This window comes from Myotis lucifugus, unplaced genomic scaffold, assembly GCF_000147115.1.
Source record: "Myotis lucifugus unplaced genomic scaffold, Myoluc2.0 scaffold_102, whole genome shotgun sequence".
In the NCBI taxonomy this organism is placed as follows: Eukaryota; Metazoa; Chordata; class Mammalia; order Chiroptera; family Vespertilionidae; genus Myotis; species Myotis lucifugus.
The window spans coordinates 3,398,553-3,418,174 of NW_005871150.1; the positions used below are offsets into that span (position 1 = coordinate 3,398,553).

General features: G+C 41.7%; 2 protein-coding genes and 1 non-coding gene across 6 annotated transcripts; 2 read left to right on the forward strand and 1 right to left on the reverse strand.

Annotated features, from left to right (window-relative positions):
* The first annotated feature begins 707 nt into the window (after window positions 1-707).
* On the forward strand, window positions 708-15,053 carry UFSP2 (UFM1 specific peptidase 2). 3 transcript variants are annotated; one of them, XM_023757179.1, is made up of 12 exons: window positions 708-868; window positions 1,438-1,516; window positions 2,211-2,394; window positions 2,477-2,543; window positions 4,628-4,785; window positions 5,167-5,359; window positions 6,671-6,817; window positions 8,037-8,201; window positions 8,401-8,525; window positions 11,001-11,077; window positions 11,947-12,071; window positions 14,553-15,053. In XM_023757179.1, the coding sequence occupies exons 1-12, from the start codon at window positions 797-799 to the stop codon at window positions 14,637-14,639; spliced, it is 1,479 nt and encodes a 492-aa protein (XP_023612947.1). In that variant the 5' UTR covers window positions 708-796; the 3' UTR covers window positions 14,640-15,053. The 3 variants fall into 3 exon arrangements, with proteins under 3 accessions (XP_023612947.1, XP_023612948.1, XP_023612949.1); XM_023757180.1 differs by lacking the exon at window positions 708-868 and adding an exon at window positions 960-1,221; XM_023757181.1 differs by lacking the exon at window positions 708-868 and adding an exon at window positions 1,325-1,344.
* Window positions 982-1,146, forward strand: LOC111826797. Its single transcript, XR_002830195.1, has one exon.
* ANKRD37 (ankyrin repeat domain 37) lies at window positions 14,994-18,198 on the reverse strand. 2 transcript variants are annotated; one of them, XM_006092671.3, is made up of 5 exons: window positions 18,032-18,198; window positions 17,689-17,841; window positions 16,315-16,406; window positions 15,593-15,796; window positions 14,994-15,350 (listed from the first exon to the last, which is right to left on the reverse strand). In XM_006092671.3, coding segments are annotated over exons 1-5 (477 nt in total). In that variant the 5' UTR covers window positions 18,059-18,198; the 3' UTR covers window positions 14,994-15,349. The 2 variants fall into 2 exon arrangements, with proteins under 2 accessions (XP_006092733.2, XP_006092734.1); XM_006092672.3 differs by lacking the exon at window positions 14,994-15,350 and having other exon boundaries at window positions 15,589-15,796.
* Between the last annotated feature and the right edge of the window lie 1,424 nt (window positions 18,199-19,622).

The window sequence follows — 19,622 nt, forward strand, 5'->3', positions numbered from 1 at the left end:
GGGGGAGGGAGGGAGCGTTGCTGTGATGAACAAGAGTATGATAAGTGGACAACATTGAAGCTAAATTTGTATTGAACTTTCTTGATTATTTTCTTAGACTAAATTCCCAGAAGTAGAATGGGGGTAAAGGTTATGACTTTTCAACAGGTTACATTTTATGAAATAAATAAAAGCAGTTGCTCTTTTAAAAGTGTGACAAGAGATTTGTAAATGAAAAGATTAGTGATGGTACCTACTTCATATTCTGAGGGTCGGAGTTAATATGTGTCCAATCATTTAGCACCATGTCGTTTACATTTTTAAGAGCTCAGTGAATGTTTGTACTTATTCATTTAGTTCAAAATAGGATTCTTACTATGTAGTGTGGTTCCTTAGCCTGTTTGGGAAATTTTGTGTGAGACTGATGAACTCTGAAACCTCTTCCCAGAGGTTCTCCTCCTCCTCTCCCCCCAACAAAATGGTACATGTCATTTGTCATAAGTCTTCAACTACCTAACCTCAGCATATGGACCCAAATTAAGAACTGCTAATAGATTCCACTTTACAAGTGCTTTTTCCCCTTTATAAGTTGCAAGTATTTTCCTATGCTCTGAAATATTCTTCTAAAGCAGGCTTTTTTCATGGCTATATAATATTTGTAATTATTTAACCCGCCTGCCATTGTTGACATTTAGGTTAACATCCTTATACCTGAATCTTTGTTTTGCAGATTTCCTTAGACTAAATTTCTAAATGCAGGCTCACTACTCCAAGAATGTGAATAGAAGGCTCTTGGTTCTTATTGCCACATTGACTTATGAAGAGTTCTACAGTCCATACTCCCACCATTAATGATGTCTTAGTTTTCTCTCATCATCTTGACCACCAAGTATTATATTAAGTCAAATGTTTTTGTGCCTTTCTTAAACTCGTTCTTTACCATTGGTGTTTTCGTGTCATCGTTAAGCCCATGATTGACTATAATTTACAGACGTGGTCTTACAGCACTCGATACTAACCCAGCTATCTGCATCCTAGCCTTGTGCCAAAGGCTTGTGATGTGCTGTGATAACTGGGTTGAAGAAGTGCAATATTAAAACAAAAGCCGTGAGTCTTTAAGCCCAGTGTGTAAAGACACACTCTGAGTTATAACTCAGTGGCACAACTGGAAAAAGAAAAAGAAAAGAAGTAGAAATACGTCGTAAAGCAGTGGTCCTCAGCTTTTTCACATGAGAATCGCTGGTGCGTTAAGTTCCTCAAGTGATTCTAGTGTGGGACAAAAGTTGAGAACCCCTGCTTCAGAATTTAGGGTGTTTTGTTTTCTTCATAAAACGAAGAATTCGCGAAATGATTTGAAAAGACGAGGTTAATTAACGCCTTAACCTAAATTCAGATTTACATTTATATAAGGATGAGTTTGTTTTGTTTCACATGGAACTTTTGCTTCATTTGTCTCAGGTGGTTTCAGAGACTATGGATATACTCTTCAGAATCAGAGGAGGCCTTGATCTAGCTTTTCAGCTAGCTACTGCTAATGGTAGGTCAGCCAAAAAGCTCTCCTTTTTTACTATAAAAATTGATGATGAACTAGACTGAGAGTCTCACCAGTTTGCACATGAAACTGTGCGGGAGGTAGGATGAATTGTCCAAGACCATATAGTTAGTAAGTTATATAACTTAGATTTAAACTTAGACAATGTGTTCCAACGCCACCACCAATGGGACTCCTCTATACAAATGCTAAAAAGATGAGCTTAGTAGATGAATCTTAACACTGTTGTGCTGAGTGAAAGAAGCCAGACACAAAAGGCCACATAATACATGATTTTACTTACTATATGAAGTGTCCAAAAGAGACAAACCTATAAAGACAAGAAATAGATTATCGATTGCCGACAGTGAGTCTAGGGGGAATGAGGAACGACTGCTGGTAGGTACAGAGTTTCTTCTGGGGTCATCAAAATCTTGTGGAATTAGAGAGTGATGGTTGTAAAACCTTGTGAAGACACTAAAAGCAACTGAATTTTACTCATTCTAGGAACGAATCTTATGGCCAGTGAATTTTATCTCAGTTTTTCCGAAAGAAAGGCAAAAATTTTGTATAATTATTGAATCTGGGGAATGGACATTTAGGAGCCAATTTGACTTCTATTTTTGTGTGTTTGGAAGCATTCGGGTTGAAAAGTGTAAAACTTTTCTCATCAACTTCTACTTATATTCTTTTAATTTAGACATTTTTATCCAGAAGGCACTAAAACATGTGTTGAGTGACCTGTCCGCCAAGCTGTCTTCAAATGCACTGGTGTTCAGAATCCGCCACAGCTCGGTGTATGTGTGGCCTAACAGTGACATGAACACCATCCCAGGAGAACTGACAGATAGTTCTGCTTGTAAGACCTTACTGCGCTTCATCCAGTGAGTATGTTTGAAGATTGCTAGAAATGTTTCCAAAATGTCATTTCATACGCTAAACATCTTTGTGTGTGAAAAATTTTAGATTTGAACAGGAAGAAGATACAAAACGAAAATTCATGAGGAAGAAAGACAAAAAGTTATCAGATGTGGTAAGCAAATCACCTGCCTTCCTAGTGGTAAAAATTTTAAATCCTTGAATTTGGAGTTGAGATCTTAGAAATTATTTATTCCATCTCTCTTAGTTATTATAGATCAGAATACTGAGGTCCAGAAAGATAAATGACATGCCAGACATTATATCTCTTTTTTCATATCTAAACTTTGGTTCCATTATAATAGTTACTTTATGCTTTTTTTGAATGTTTTCTTTATTCCCACAAAAATAAAATTGCTTGAGTACATTTACAAATTATTTAAAAATAAATAAAAAGGAATCATTCTGAAACATGACAGTAACACATTATTACCATGTGAGATACTAAATGATTTACTTTTCTTCATACTGTTCTTAGTTCTGTTGGTTTTTGAACCAATACTATTGAGTACCTGCCTGCCGTGTGCTACAAACTTTGCCCGATATTGGAGATTTAAAAAAATGAAGCTACTTCTGCAAGGCAGGAAGTTGTGTGAAATTAATTTGACTGTAGTGTTTTTCCAGGCCAGTAGAGGAAAATAGGTGGACGTGAGGTTGGAGAGGTGGGCCAGGCACACTTCAGGAGAAGATAAACTAAACTAGTAGCTAAGGTAATAGAGAGGAGGGAAAGAATACACGAGGTATTTGGGGGATAAAATGGATTACACTTGGAAACTAATTGGATATGGGATGACCATTTCTTGCTTGAGTAAAAATGGAAGTTGAGGTTGGTTTGGGCCATGTTTCAGATACCAGTGAGGTGTCCACAGGAGCTGTTGGTGTTACCAATCTGAAGTGTACACAAAAATCGCGGGCTGTAAATAAATCTTTGAGAAATAACCAATATTTGGAGCTGGACATTTTGAGGAATACTGGTCAGCTATTTTGTAGTCTGTTTTACTCTTCCTCCTGATTAAATGCAGGTTGTGCGTTGTTGGTGGGAATACCACAGAGGTAATATTGTGCTCTTCTCAGCACATCAGATTGAAGAGGCATGTGCTACCCTAGTGTTGGTGATAGCTTCGGTCACTTAATGTGGTATCTGCCACTTTTCTCCTCTGTGAGGGCACTATCTTTTCCCTTATAATTAGGAAGTAACTCGTGAGAAGACAATTCAAGACTATAGATCATTTTTGCCAGAATCCAACATTAAGCTGATAGTTGCCAAGTGGCGCTTTTCCTGTCATTTCATATCTAAATTAATGTCATATTTATTAGATGACAGGAAGACTGTGAGGAGAGCTTTTCCTTATTTATGTGTTATCTGCACAGAAGCATGGATTCTTATTCAATGCAATGAGCTATAATCTGTTACTGTTGTTAGTTATTTGAGGCTCGCAGTTTCCAAGATTTGGCCAATAGAAACTTCTTCAAGCGAGCGCCAGAGGTTTTTGACACTATTTTTCTGAACTTCCTACCTTCTTCCACAAGCTGTTCGGGCATATCATGTACTCCCTGATCCAACTTAGGAGTCAGCCATTCCTCCCAGGAGCGTACACATGTACAAATCCATACTATTCATATACACACATACACTCATATTTATCTATGTAAATCATGTCTATACCTCCAGTTCTGTTTCAGCCTCACACAGTTCCTAACCTTTTCCCTGTGAGAAGCCTGGCTTCCAGTAGCCTCAGTATTTTTCTACATTTGTTCAATATACAAAAAGTATTTTCAGAATTTGTCTTCCATGCCAGTCAGAACCAATCCTGGTAATAGAATTCAATATTTGTTTATAGTTCTCCATGTCTTTAGAGCAGGGGTCTATCGTTTAAAAGTTCCTTCAGTGTGTGCTTATTGTATCTTATTCATTGTTGTTGTTTTTTTAATTAATTCTAGAGAATAATATAATGAACCCTGGTGAACCTACACCAGCTGTCATGTCTATCAGTCCACAGTCAGTCTGATTTCACCTTCACTCCCCACTCACTGGCCACATCTCCTTAGGTTATTTTGAAGCAGAGAATAATTTTTGTTAAGATTTGAGCATTTAAACAACTTACTATAGCTTTGGTCCTTAAAAAGTCCTTTTACTTAATCCTTTTATATTTAGTGTTCACTGTGCTATAAGTTGACTATTACTGTTTATCTTTATAGCCTCAAGTAGTAAACATAGATCTCATGCTGGAAATGTCAACCTCTCAGACCGCCGTAACCCCCGTCATTGAAAGAGAAATCGGAGGACACCACTATGTGACCATGGCGTTGCCGGTCGATGCAGTTTTATCTGTTGCCCCCGAAGAAGCATGGGGAAAGTAGGTATTCCGGAGTACTACTGCCCCGTGTCAGTGAGGACCCTGCCCCAAAGTAACAGAGGCCACTTTTAAGTATCATGTAGGCGTTTCCAGGGTGGTGGTTATAGTTTTTAGTATGATTACTCCCTGTTTTTTAGTAAGAGTCATCTAGTAATTAAATATTTGGAGGAAGTAGGGTTGTCTGTAACACCTAGTATGAGGTTTTCTCATTATCTACACAGAAGAAACAGAGTTTATTTAACCTTTCATAAGTTAGACTTCCTTTAATTAACCTGGCCCAACCAAGTGGGGATTTTTTGTACTTCATTAGGGATATATTAACTCCACACTCATTTATCATTTATCGGAGCCACTATAACTTCTGTATATTTTCCCCCACAGAGTTCGTAAACTTCTAGTGGATGCAATTCATAATCAGCTAACTGATATGGAAAAGTGCATTTTGAAATATATGAAAGGAACATCCATTGTGGTCCCTGAACCACTGCACTTTTTATTGCCAGGGAGAAAAAATCTTGTAACAATTTCATATCCATCAGGAATTCCAGATGGGCAGCTGCAGGCCTACAGAGAGGTGAGACCAAGCCGTGTACTCTTAGAAAAAATAAGGCTGTCATCCATTTCATAGTTAATTACATATTTCTAATAAACAGAAATTATTTTACGATTTAATTTTAAAGTGTGGAGCCCGACTATTAGTTTTACGTATTATTTCATTTCTGTTCTCATGGAACTTGTTTTTTAAGTATTTTGAGTGAAAAAATATGGGAAACCCATATGTAACATTTGAATTTTATATGCTCAGTGTGGTTCATATGTTCTATGAAATTATTAGTTTCCCATAATGAAATAAAGAATTGAAATGTGCTTCCATCCCTAGAGAAACTGATGAGTATTAATAAATTCCTTTCCCTTTCATTCCTTCCAGGTTTGTGGGTGAGAGATTACAGTTAGGGGAGGGCAGTTAGGATTCATGCTAATCCTAGTTAGGAGTTACAGTAATGCTCCACCCCTCCTCCACGCTCCAGGTTTCTTTGGGTTTTAGTAGAGGCCTTTGAAGAAAACCTGATCAGCACTCAAAGCAATGAGGTTACTGACAAAATGACTGGTTTTAGAGTACGTATTTTTTATGTGTGGCCTTGTCCGGCTGCATCAGAGTCTCTTCCTGAGATGCCCTCTCATGCCCCTGAGAAGAGGTGTGATATTGGAACCCTCTGTGCACCTCTGGCCTAGATGAAGTGCTATGTAGAGGCGACAGCCCCATGAGCTAATGATCCCCTTCAAACTGCTAGAGTACACAGAAGACATGAAAACGAAAACGTCCAGCTTTTCAAAGTAACTATTACATATTGTTATACTATGGGGAATATTTTTGCATTTTGAACATGTGTATTTTATTTCAGTGCCATATTGGTTGGTTTCATGCTACCAATTTCTACTCTGAAATTTAATCACTACTCCTTATACTTGTTAAGTGCTCTAAGCATGATTTTTTAAAATAATGATATCATTGTTAGTTATAATTTACTCACAAGGCTGTTTCAAAACCAGTCTTTATCCTCGATGTATTTTAACAGACTGTGTTATAACAGATAGTTCATTCTAAATGATCTCAATTCTCTCACACTTAACAAATTATGTTCATTTTTCTGTGTTCCCTTTCAGTTTCTACCTACGTACATAGATAAGCAAAAATAAATCTTGTTTGGTTTTAGTTTGTTCTCACACTCTTTGACCTTAGTGAATTAAATCATGAGTGTATTTGATAACTTTCACAACTGATATATAATTTTCTGTTTTATATCTTTAGTTTGAGTTTATTGACTAGAAATCTAAATCGTTTAACTGTTTTTCTTTTTTCCCTATTGATTCTGACTTCCTTTAGGAGTTACACGATCTCTTCAGTCTGCCTCATGACAGACCTTACTTCAAAAGGTCTAATGCTTATCACTTTCCAGATGAACCATACCAAGATGGTTACATTAGAAATCCACACGCTTATCTCAGTCCACCCAACATGGAGACTGGTATGGTGAGTTTAATAATTACTTATGGGAGTCAGCTGATCACCAATGTCATTCACTTGTTGTTTGTACCCAGTGGAATTTGTAAGGATTGATTCACAATGTATGTCAACCCTAAAACATAATTTATCATCCATTTCTTTTCATAATCAAGTGCTTAAGGTAGCAGTAATCCACAGTGGTCTGAAAGGGTTAGGAATAGCTAGCATGGACCAAATTTCTCTTACTAAAATTCCATTCCCCGACTTGTTTATAGGCTGGTCCAATTTTACTTTTGTTCTGAACCTGAGAAATCATGCTAATTAAGGGCATATTCTACCCAAACCACGCTGTAGCAGAAGTCTGATAAGACCCTACAGTGTTTTTCTGTGCAGCATGTACCTGCTTGCAAAGGGTAGATCTTCACTGAAGGTTGCTGAAATAAGGAGCGAGGCGAAGGGTCCCTTTAAGGATGCACGTAGGCCAATTAGAAAAGATCTTGTGACATCCAAGATAGGAATGTTTGCACAGCTGGCCTCTTCGCACAGAGCACTGCCTCACTCTCAGGCCTACATGGACTCCATGGTGGCCTCTCTGCTGCTCTGTCTGCTGTTGATCCCGACTGGCCTGAGCCTTCTCTCTACTCTGTCTTTTCTCAGCCGCAGAGCTTCTGTTTCCTCATTGTTGCTGCTTATGTGTAGCTTTTCCTACTTCCTTGTCGCTGCTCACTGTATGCATCTTTCAGCTTCATTCCCTGCTCCTTTCTGCCCGATTCACTCTGTGCCTTCAGATTCCCACGGCAGGAACTCGATTGGCCATCTTGTTGTGGCATTTATTCAGTACCTGCTGAGTCTCCAGGTGCTCTGTAAGGAAATCTCAAGAAGTAAAAATGAATATATGACCCTTTGTCTACCCTCGAGGAGTTAGGGGCCCGCTGCTAGGCCTGGCCAGCAGAGTGCGCTTGGGACAGCAGTTCCACCTGCTTCCCATAGAGACTGGCTGGGCACTCACACTTACATACAAATGCATCTTTAGTCAGCATGTCAGTGATCTGAGTGATTTCATTTATTGTGCTTATATAGGAAATCTTGAGACACTTATTTCTAGTTAAAAGTCTTACTCTGTGAGGCATAGAATCACAGAAGAGGAAATACAAAACTTGGAGTCTCAAACAGTACCTCTTGATGGTTTTCTAGTAGATTACTATATAATGTTTCCTCTCTCTCAGGCTCTGTTCTTTTTATGTAGGTTTATGTGGTCCAGGGCCTGTACGGCTATCATCATTACATGCAGGATCGGATGGATGACAGCGGCTGGGGCTGTGCCTATCGATCGCTGCAGACCATCTGCTCTTGGTTCAAACACCAGGGATACACAGAGAGGGCCATTCCGACACACAGAGAAATCCAGCAGGTACAGAACACGCCCTTTCCATGATGACACGTGTACATTTCAGTAGCCCTTAATGTACCATTAATTATTATTAACTCGGAGTACAGACTGATTTCTGTTCTGAAGGAAAAACTTGCCCTGCTAATCAGGGAAAAGGCCCTACATGTAATTTTAATAGCTGTCTTGTATATGGATTTTTTTGTATTTTCAATACAAAAAGGCTCTAGTTGATGCCGGGGACAAACCAGCAACATTTGTGGGATCACGGCAGTGGATTGGGTCTATCGAGGTACAGCTGGTCCTGAACCAACTGATTGGCGTAACTTCAAAAATACTGTTTGTCAGGTAAGGACACGCTAAGAAAGTAAAGACGTCATTTGAAAGCGAGATTGTCATTTTATTAAAATAACAGAAAAATTGTATCTTTCCCCCACATTTGTTTTCACTCCTTTCTCTTCCTCCACATTGTCTGATTACTCTGTAAATCTCTTTTTTAAACCTACATTTTTTTAAATTTAATCTTCAGAAGACTTTGGAGTTTATGATCTACAATACATACTGTTGAGGTCTAATTTTAGCCAAGAAGAGAAAAACTTGGATATATGTCAACTTCTAGTGTAGTTAAAGAAAATCAAGTTTTTTTATGCTCAAGTTTTTAAAAAATCTTGAAAGGAGAAAAGCAAATGTTGATCTACGAGTGACCTTCTTGTTTACCTCTTGCACTTTTTCTTCTTAAGATGTGAATAAACTAATTATGTGTCTAATAAAATATTCATTTCACTTTTTCCAGTATAGCTTAGTCATAATTCCAACATTAAGCTATGAGCAAATCTAAATTAAATACTATTGATTTCTTTTTTTTAAATATATTTTTATTGATTTCAGAGAGGAAGGGAGAGGTAGAGGTAGAAGCATCAATGACAAAAGGAAATCATTGATTGGCTGTCTCTTGCACGCCCCCTACTGGGAGATCAAGCCCACAACCCGGGCATGTGCCCCCGACTGGAATCAAACCTGGGACCCTTCGCAGGCCGACACTCTATCACTGAGCCAGACCAGCCAGGGCAATACTATTGATTTCTGGGACAATAACTAACTTCCTCCTTTTGTGAGCTTATGTTTTAAATACATTTTCTATTATGACAACCTTATAAATATAGTAACTTTATCCTTATTTAGCCACGCACTTCAATACATCTGGTTTCACTATTGCATTCTGGACTGGCTGTGGAAATCAGTGCCAGCGGCCCTAACCAGTTTGGCTCAGTGGATAGAGCATCGGCCTGCGGACTCAAGGGTCCCAGGTTCAATTCCGGTCAAGGGCATGTACCTTGGTTGCGGGCACATCCCCAGTCGGGAGGTGTGCAGGAGGCAACTGATCGATGTTTCTCTCTCATCGATGTTTCTAACTCTCTATCCCTCTCTCTTCTTCTCTGTAAAAAATCAATAAAATATATTTTTTTAAAAAGAAATTAGTGCCAACAAATAAAGTAGTGAAGTATATGCTGATTAAAAGTTAAAAAGTGGAAGTTTTGGCGCATTAAAACATTATGCGTTCCTTACTAGGCAAGAGCGAAGGTTTACCACCACCTGACACCTGAATTCTAAAAAAAAAGTCTCTATCTGTCCATTTTTGTCTTCTCAACAGTACAAATTGTATAGAACAGCCGTGGGCAAACTACGGCCCGCGGGCTGGATCCGGCCTGTTTGAAATAAATAAAAAGACCGTACCCTTTTATGTAATGATGTTTACTTTGAATTTATATTAGTTCACACAAACACTCCATCCATGCTTTTATTCCAGCCCTCCGGTCCAGTTTAAGAACCCATTGTGGCCCTCGAGTCAAAAAGTTTGCCCACCCCTAGTATAGAACATTGTAACATTCCCTAAAAACATTATGTTGTTGCCCTGGCCTGGTAGCTCAGTTGGTTAAGCGTTGTCACGATACACTAAGGTTCTGGGTTCCATCCCTGGTCAGGGCACATATAAGAAACAACTGATGAATGTATAAATAAGTGGAACAACAAATTGATGTTTCTCTCTTTCTCCATTCCCCTCTAAAATCAATTCAAAAAATAAAAATAACATGTTGTGCTTGAAAACATTTTTTACCTTTCACACTGGCTTCACAGACATTGTCTGTTTTAGTCTTGGACTCTCCTGTCCTGTAGACAGGGCAGGTATTATGGTCCCAATTTACAGATGAGGAAATACAGACTCAGAGTCTGACAGCATGAAGACAAGAACCCGGGACTTAAAACTGGTTCTTCTGAAATAAATCCACCCATAAGAGCCCCCTGGGCATCCAGGTGACCACTTTTAATCTCATGTTAAAAACCCAGACCTCCTTTGTGCAGTTCCAGGTAGTCTTGCTTCTTTCCTGGCGTATCTAATGGCCTTAAATGTTTAGAAAGGTTATATTGCTTTAACTTGCTCAGTCAGTTCCTTACCACTTAACTGCATTTAAAATCATATGGGTGGGTTTTGTGTGTGTGTGTGTGTGTGTGTGTGTGTTTTAATGCTTTTATTGATTTCAGAGAAAGAGAAAGGGAAAGGGATAGACATAGAAACAGAAACAGCCATGAGAGAGAACTGTCAGTTGGCTGCCTCCTGCACGCCCCTTACCGGGCATCAAGCCCTGACCAGGAATCGAACTGGTGACCTCTAGATTCATGGGTTGACGCTCAACCATTGAGCCACACAGGCTGGGCTGTATGGTTTTGAGTGTTTTTTTAACCAAGAAAGAAAGAAAAATGGTCCCATTGATATGACCTTAGTGTCAGAAATAATTCATCTAATAGAAAACGGTTTCTTTCCAGCCAGGGTTCGGAAATGGCCTCTCAGGGACGGGCACTGGCCAATCACTTCCAGAGTGAAGGAACTCCAGTGATGATCGGTACGAGTTTGGGACACCCTGGGCTCTTAGGTGGCGTGGAGAGAAAGTAAAACTTACCATTAGTAAAAATGTTTAATGTCACCTAAAATCAGTCATTTTAAACCATTTTAAAATTAGCTTTTACATCATACACTTTGACCTCCAAATTCCTTTGGGAATTTTTAAATGTGCAAGGCAGAAGGAACGTTATAGAAAAGGTTATAATAACCCGACGAAAATGCTAAGAAGGGAAATGATAAAGGTGTGCCTATAGGTAAAGAGTTGAAAGCAGCATGAAGAAGAGGCATGAGCATCGTAAGTCACGGGTCTGTCACTAACTCGGCTGGCCGTGTTCCATGACTGCAGATTGCTTAATCCCTGGGCTTTATGCGTAAAATAAGAGGATTGGATTCATTGATCTAAAGATTCATATTCTGTGAGGAACAAGACGGCTCCTGTGATGGCAGAGGAAAGCTCAAACGGGTGTGTGTAGGAAATGGAGGAAGGCAGATGTCAGCAGAATATCAAAGAACTGAATGAGTAGATGGCTGTCTCCTTGGAGACAGCACGCCCCCTGCTGAGTGGACCACAGCAGTGACTGTGTCGCTGGTGGGAGGAGTTTAGACCCTCTGTGGCCCTTTCTAAATCCAGTTCAGGTAATTCCATGGATATGGCAGTGGAATATAAACCTTCTGATTATAGATATGATTGAATCTTTATCTTGAAGATGTAATTTTATCTTTTCAGAGTATATTTGACATTGTGGTCTTTTACAATGTAGACTAGAAAATTTTAATGCTGTTAGATAATAGGCAAAGCAATCTTTTAAAATTGAAAAGGAAGTTGAGGTTAATGCATGCTTCTCATATTTCCTATTTCCTCTTCTCTAGGGGGAGGAGTTTTGGCCCACACGATACTGGGAGTTGCATGGAATGAGATTACAGGGCAGATAAAATTTCTGATTTTAGATCCACATTATACAGGCGCTGAAGATCTGCAGGTTATTTTGGAAAAGGTAAGTATCTATTTAACACAAATTTAGATACAAGACAAAGAAACCAGAGCAAATGGTAGTGAAATGGCTGTTAACGGAAGGACGGATAATAAACCGAGGGCAGCGACACTCATAAGGAGGCATCTAGGGCTGTGGTGAGTGACTGTCTCTCCCTAGATAGGGAGGATAAGAGGGAAATAAAGTAAATTGCAAAAGAAACAATTTGGGTTAGGGTTATAAAAATTTTCTCAGCTATTGAACTTAATAAAGTAGCACAAAGCTGATAAATGTATTCCTTTGAAGATTTTTTTCTGCTTTGCACAAACAAATGTATTGAGGTTTATCAATGCCTTGAAGTAGGAGAGTCAAGTATAAAACCTTTATAATTTTAGAATTAACCAATAATAGCTAAGCAGTACTCTGGACATTGTGGAGGCTTGACTACTTTTAAGCTATTTACATATAACTTAATCTCATGCTATAAAGGATTTGAACAGAAAAATAGGTTTGCTCTATTAGTGCATGTCAGCAACCATGAAGCCAAGGCCTGGCCATCGGTACAGAACTATGAACTCTTACTTGACTCAAGAACCTAAGGCACCGAGTCCGCTCGGCTGCTATACAGAATACCACAGAGTGGGGACTTATAAACATCTGACATATATTTCTCACAGTGCTGGGGGCTGGGGCATCCAAGATCAAGGTGCCAGCAAATAAGCTGTCTGGTGAGGCCCACTTCCTAGTTCAAAGGCAGCTGTCTTTATCGCTGTTCACATGGTAGGAGAGATGAGGGACCTTTCTGGGGCCTCTTTAAAAAGGGCACTAATCTCATTTGTGAGGGCTCCACTCCATAATCTAGTCACCTTCCAGAGGCCTCACCTCCAGCTATCACATTGGGATTAAGTTTCAACCTATGAACTTTGAAGGGACACAAACCATCAGTCTGTAGCAGGGCCACGGGGAAGCTCTGCCTCTGCCGCTTTACCCTCTTTGGAGCTTTCCTGCTTGACATTCCCGGCCAGTCCCCTCAGAGGAAAGCACGGCTCCCCTCTCCACTCCCATCAGTCTCTGGTTTTGACACCCTCTCTACCCAGGTCCTTAAAAAAAAAAAAAAAAAAAATTGAGCCTGGTTACCTGGAGAAGGCCTACATGTGTGAAGGATCACAAAAAGATTAGAGATAGTATAAGCCTTCTTTCCTATTTATCATTAAGAACACAGATTTTAGGACATTAAAATTATTAGAGGAAGTTTTGCTGAAAATAATAGATAAAAAGCTTATTATGTATGGCAACATGTCTCAAACCAAATTTTAAAAAATACATTCAGAGAGGAAGGGAGGAGAAACATCAATGATGAGAGATTCATTGATTGGCTGCCTCCTGCACGCTCCCTACTAGGGATTGAGCCTGCTACCAAGACATGTACCCTGACCGGGAATCGAACCATAGCCTCCTGGTTCATAGGTTGATGCTCAACCACTGAGCCACAACAGCCAGGCCACAAACCAAATTTAACAGCTGGGAGCAGGGGCAGTAGGACTGACTGGGGGGGAGGGTTTTTTTTATGTTTTACTTTCGTGTCCTTTGAATTTTTATAATGTGTATCTTATTTTTTGCAATCAGAAAAAGAAAAAAAAAAACTAAAGAGTATCTCTAACTCACCTCTCTGGTCTCCACACTAAGGGATCAGCTAACACTCTCTTTTGGAGGAGGTCTGAGCTTTGACTTTAGGCCCCTGACAGCACCCTGCAGCCTCCGAGTTAGGTAGGGTAAGGAGTAAGACCAGGCCTGTCCCGCACTCAGTGGTATTTTAAGAGTCCTGGCTAGCCTCCTACAAGTATTGAGCAAACAAAGCATTTCATTTCATGACCATACAACACAGACAAGTTGTTAGCTGGGTCTTTAAGGAAATAAATCAATGGCCCTAGAAGAAATTTGATAAACTTTTATATTCACAATGAGATTTTGTTTGAAAGTAATTCTCTCTGCTGGAGAAAAGGATGAATGCTGACATGAAGAATGCAAAGTGGAAATGATTACAGCCTGAGGAAAATGAATGCCACTCAAAGGGCAAGCTGAGATTTCTCACGACCGTATTTCCTCATAGCGATGAGGCCTCTGCATGGCACACAGCAGTCTTTTATGGGCTGCTAAGGAAACAGGCTGCCACTTAAACTGTCCCATGCCACTACCTGCCGGGATGACAAAACTATACATCTTAGCATCAATAAAATGTGGAATTTGGAGCAATAGTTACCATAGGAAGCTTTTCTTAATGATTTCTGATTAAATACAGTATAATTAAACTTTTTTATTCTATCTGAAAGGGACCCAAATAAATTACTTTTCTATACTTTATACAAATTTGGATCTTTGAATTATATAGATACTAGTTCCTAATGGAGCAGGATGGTAATGGAGCAGGATGGTAAAATTTTACAATTTTGGCCCTATAGTCCTATAACTTTGTAAAACGTTTTCCTTTCCCTTTCCCCAATCTAGGGCTGGTGTGGATGGAAGGGTCCAGACTTCTGGAATAAGGATGCGTACTATAACTTATGTCTTCCTCAGCGACCAAGCATTATTTAAAACGAGGCCCGGTGCGTGAAATTCGTGCACTCAGGGGCGAAGGGGGGGTGGTCCCCTCAGCCCAGCCTGTGCCCTCTTGCAGTCTGGGAGCCCCATGATTGATTGCCCCAAAAAGGTAGACCCCGCACAACCAAGATGGATCGCCCCGCAGAGGGAGGCCCCGCCCACCCGCTGCAGCCCACTGGTCGGTGGCCTGGTGCTCCTTCTGTGGGTGACCAATCACATTGCACCCGCCTTAGCTGGCCTGGCGCCAGTGGGTGTCATAGTGTGGTCGTCTGGACGGTCGTTCTGCTGTTCAGCCATTCGGTCGATTTGCATATTACACTTTATTATTATAGATATCTTGGACTCAAAGACTGTAGTAAAGTTTATTATAAATTTGTTAATAAAAAATAAGTTTAATTTTCAAATAAATTCTGGGTGTAGTTTGATGGTTTAACCTTGATTTTTTCCCAAAGGTTATAAATACTACACAAAAAAAAGAATTTAGTCTTTAGACTTTCCTTTAAAAACTTAGACAAAGTATGCGCAACCACAATATTGGAGGCATGTAAATACATGCATTCATAAATGTTATCTTCACTTAGAAGAAAGTTCTCCTCCTTCTTAGAAGGAGTTTAGACACCTGATGAGCGAAAGCCATGGCTTGCAGCTGAGCAGCAGATCTGCCCGAAGTGAAGGCCTCTTCACACCTCCTCATAACCGAGTCATCTGTTGTTAAAAAACATGTTAACATTAAAATCTTTTTAACAGGTTATCTCCCCAGCCTTCTACTATGCAGGACAATCTTTGGTTTCTAGAATCTACTAGTAGTTACTATAACCAATCTTAAACTGTGTTAATGAGAATGAAAAAGACATACTAGAATAAGACTGCCAATATTTAAATGAAACAATAATTTCTGTGCCAAATAAGAGATCCTTGAGGAAGAAAGAAGAAACTGAGTTACTTACCAACACTTCCTTTTCCCACTTGTATTTTCTGCACTCCCGAAACTTCGTTTCTGTCTGAGCACCGGAACACAGTGATCTCTATTGGATCGTTCACTTGGGTTTTTTGTCTGCATACGTTTAATTGCCGTAAGGAACTTGGCACATTCTGGAAATCCACATGACCAAGCAAGATCTTCAGCTGTTTGCCCATTCTTATTACATAAACTGAATTTAAAATAAAGATCGAGTTAAATAAAGCTTAACAATTATTTAGTCTTTTTAAAATATATATCTTTCTAACAAAGGAGCTTTGGGCTCATACAAATGTTGCTGCAGAATAGAAGAGGTAGAGGAAGCACAGACAAATTCCATTTGTGTTCACTATGGTGTCCTCAGTGGCTAGCAGAGCCCAGCACAGAGTAGGCATTTCAATTTTGAATGAATGAAAGAGTATTCTGTGCTCAATACAGTGGATAAGTACCCAAGAAAGTCAATGAGAACTTGTATAGAATGGATTTCCCTAAACCAAAACTAAGGTGTAATTCTGCCCCCTCTGATTGCTCAGGATCCACTCTTCACTTCTTCAAAGTGAATAGTATCAGATATTAACAGCCTCAGTTAACATTTAAATGATAACACTAAATTATCCATTAGACAGGCATCCTTCTTAAAAGCGCATGTAATTAAGCTTCAGAAGTCTGATTCATTTAATCCAATTTAAAGCCACCAAGTTTAACACTTACTCAATTTGGGCATCACTGGCCACAAGCAGGCTAAGGCATTCCAGGCTTCCAACTTTCGCTGCCTTGTGGAGCGGAGCTTCTCCAAACACATCCTTAAATATAAGACAACACATTTTAGTCTCTCTCCAAAATGCTTTCTTTGGAAGTTGGTGGGTGAAGTCTATTGTTTGAGGAACCTATGTGAGGAACCTAGTTGGACCTGCATTGTACTGGGCTGAATTTTTTAATTCAAGTATTTTTTTTAATAAGGTTCTCTTGGTATGTTATTTTTTTTAAATATATTTTATTGATTTTTTACAGAGAGGAAGGGAGAGGGATAGAGTTAAAAACATCGATGAGAGAGAAACCGATCAGCTGCCTCCTGCACGCTCCCCACTGGGGATGTGCCCGCAACCAAGGTACATGCCCTTGACCGGAATCCAACCTGGGACCCTTGAGTCCGCAGGCCGACGCTCTATCCACTGAGCCAAACCAGTTAGGGCTCTCTTGGTATGTTATTAAATACAAGGCTTTCATTAGTAAAAACGTGTGCAGTCACAGCACATACACTAAAATTTAAGTGAATAAAGTAAGAGTTATATGGAAGTAAAAAAAAAAAAAGGCAATTTAAAATTCACCATACTTTAATATTCAATGGAAGATGTAGACTACCATAAAAAAAAGTTATGTACAGCCCCAGCTAGTTGGCTCAGTAGCTGGCAGATTGAAAGGTCCCAGGTCCGGATTCCAAACCCCACCTGCAGGAGGCAACCAATGGGTGTGTCTCTCACATCACTGTTTCTCTCTGTCTCCCCCTCTTCCACTCTCTAAAACTCAAAGGAAAAAAATATCCCCAGGTGAGGAATAACAAAGAAAAATTATGTAGAAAATTAAAACAGTTGTGAGCATGACTCACAAATATTTCAGTTGCTATACTGAGACTTTTCATTTGATAACACAGTAAGTGTTCCTTTTGAAACTGCAGACCTGTATATGCTGTCCAATGCAGTAGCCAGTAGGCATTTATATGGCTAATGAGCACTTGTAATGTGGCATGCCTGAACTGAAATGCGCTGTAAATATGAAATGCACACCGGGTTGAAAAGACATACAAAAAGAAAATGTAAACTATCAGTAATGTTTTATACTGAGATGACAATATTGTGGATAAATGGGTTTAAATTACAAAATTAATTTCATGTTTTGTTTTACTTCATTATTGTGGCTACTACAAAAATTTTAATTACATTCGTATCTCGTGTATTTCTCTATTGGACATCGCTACGTAGACATGTTTCTAACAACTGACTGAATACCCTGGCGACTAAGAAATGTTTGCGTGGGTTCGGGGTGGAGCGGAGGGTTGCGCACAGTAACAGTCAGTTACTTAGTTACCTGCTGGTTGAGGTCCGCGCCGGTCTGCAGCTGCCAGAGAAGAAACCAAGCCCGGCCGCCACCTGCGGCCAAGTGGACAGGCGACTGCTCCCAGGGGTCCGGGGGTGCGTTGACCGAGGCCCCGGCCTCCAGCAGGTGCGTCAGATTCTCCACCTGCGGGAAGAGAGCAGCTCCAGCACCCCCCTTGCCTTTGTCCAGCCCCGCGCCCTCCTGGGGCTGAAAACCTCCCAACTCTGCAGAGGCAGCGCCCAGTGGCCACTCCACAGTCACCCTCGCCAGCGCTCCCAAGAAGACAGACATCTGGCAGCTTCAGCCTGCGGAACAAAAAGGGTCCGAGTCTCACCTCTGAGTTGCAATCAAACAACAGCATTTTCCGCCTGAAGCAGAGGACAGGAGTCGTTGGGCGTGCAGGGCGGCGGGGCACTCGCGGCAGACTGGCAGGTAAGTGTGCAAAAGCCGCCCAAGTGCGGGAGAATTTAAAGTCGGCGGGACGAGGGGGGCGGGCCCCCACCGCTGCGCCCCAGCTCCGGCCGCGCCCCAGCAGCCTGACCCTTGGCTGCACCGCCCGTCCCAGCCCCGCGGCTGCAGCACGTACACAAACACTGACACGTGCAACCCAGGACCCGGCGCAGCTGCCTAGGAGGAGGGAGGAGGGGGAGGAAGCGGCGCGGGCCCGCCCGCCGATTGGCCCCGAGGCGGTGCCAGGCCCGCCCATCTGGGGGCGGGGCCCTAGGCCGCCCTGCGGAGCCCAATGCGCGTGCGCCGTGGCGGGCGGTGTAGGGGCGGCCGCGGTTCCGCAGCGTCCATGCGGCGCGCCTGCCTGGGCACGTCTCACGCCGGCGCGGCCCGCCCTTTGTCCCTGCGGAGAAGTGGGAGTCGCGGGGATCTCGTGGTGGCTGCTGTCGCGCACGTAGCCAGGAAACGGGGAGCCATATGCAGCCCCGCGGCCCCGCCTGCGCGAGCCGCCCTGCGTGGGGCTGGCGCCGCGCCCTCGCCCCCAGCGCCGGAGGAAGGATTGAGTTCCTTCTGCCTTAAGTTCAGAATCGCCCCCTCGGCCCCCCACGCCCCGGACAGGAAGGATAAGCGGGGGTGGGGGCTGTAATGTGGCCTAAGGGGGTGGGTTTTCCGCAGGACTGCCCTACCCACCCCCCAAATTAGATGATTTCTCAGGCCCGACCCCTGGCCTTGCTGGGGTCCTGTGCCAGGAGCCTGCCATTGGGGCGTGTCCCCTCCCGATGGCAGGTCCCAGCCGCGGGGCTGGTCCCCTGGGCAGATGCTGCGTCCAGCTGTTGGGCTGGAGCCCGCGGGCTGGCGGGGAAGGGGCGGGACGAGGAGGGACGAGCTCGCCCCGACGGCGGGGACAGGTCCTGGGGAAGAGGGGACCGGCCGGAGGGTTATGGCAATGGGCTCCCCGCGGGCAGCGCCCACGTAGGTCTCGGCTGATCCCAGGGAGGAGGGGGCTGGGGACCTGGCTCTCCGGAAGCTCTTTATACTTAAATTTATAAACAAATCATTAGCTTAAGTCATTCCTTTTTTTGGTAAAACTTCAGAAACGGACTTCCTGACTTCAAACTGTAGCCATTGAGCACATATAGAATCTCTTACATTTGCGCTCAATATGAAATGGATTATTATCTTTTCCTAAGCACGTTTTGTTTTCAGATTAATCTGGCTAAAACCTAAAGCTCCAGCCAGCCGTATGCTTCCTCTCCCTAAAAAAGCCTTGAGCGAGTCCTTTCTCTCTATCCATACCTTTGAGAGCAGGACTGAAAAATAGACAGGCTTATGATTATGCTTCTAAGGACAAGCTCATTGTCCTCTAAAGGTAAGCGCCCTTTTAGCTGCAATTTTGGTTGCAGTATATCGTTTATTTTGTAATAAGCCATAAAGTGGTTTTTGCAGTAATACATTTATATTACTCTACTGACCCAAGG

Bases quoted from the DNA above. Each gene is read 5' to 3' on its own strand.
- UFSP2 (XM_023757179.1), top strand. From the start codon at position 797: ATGAAGAGTTCTACAGTCCATACTCCCACCATTAATGATGTCTTAGTT. The intron at 2,395-2,476 runs GTGAGTATGTTT...GAAAAATTTTAG, and splicing joins ACCTTACTGCGCTTCATCCA to ATTTGAACAGGAAGAAGATA. The intron at 6,818-8,036 runs GTGAGTTTAATA...CTTTTTATGTAG, and splicing joins CCAACATGGAGACTGGTATG to GTTTATGTGGTCCAGGGCCT.
- ANKRD37 (XM_006092672.3), bottom strand. From the start codon at position 18,058: ATGCTGTTGTTTGATTGCAACTCAGAG. The intron at 16,407-17,688 runs GTAACTAAGTAA...CTTATATTTAAG, and splicing joins GCGCGGACCTCAACCAGCAG to GATGTGTTTGGAGAAGCTCC. The intron at 15,797-16,314 runs GTAAGTGTTAAA...TTTTAAATTCAG, and splicing joins GCCAGTGATGCCCAAATTGA to TTTATGTAATAAGAATGGGC.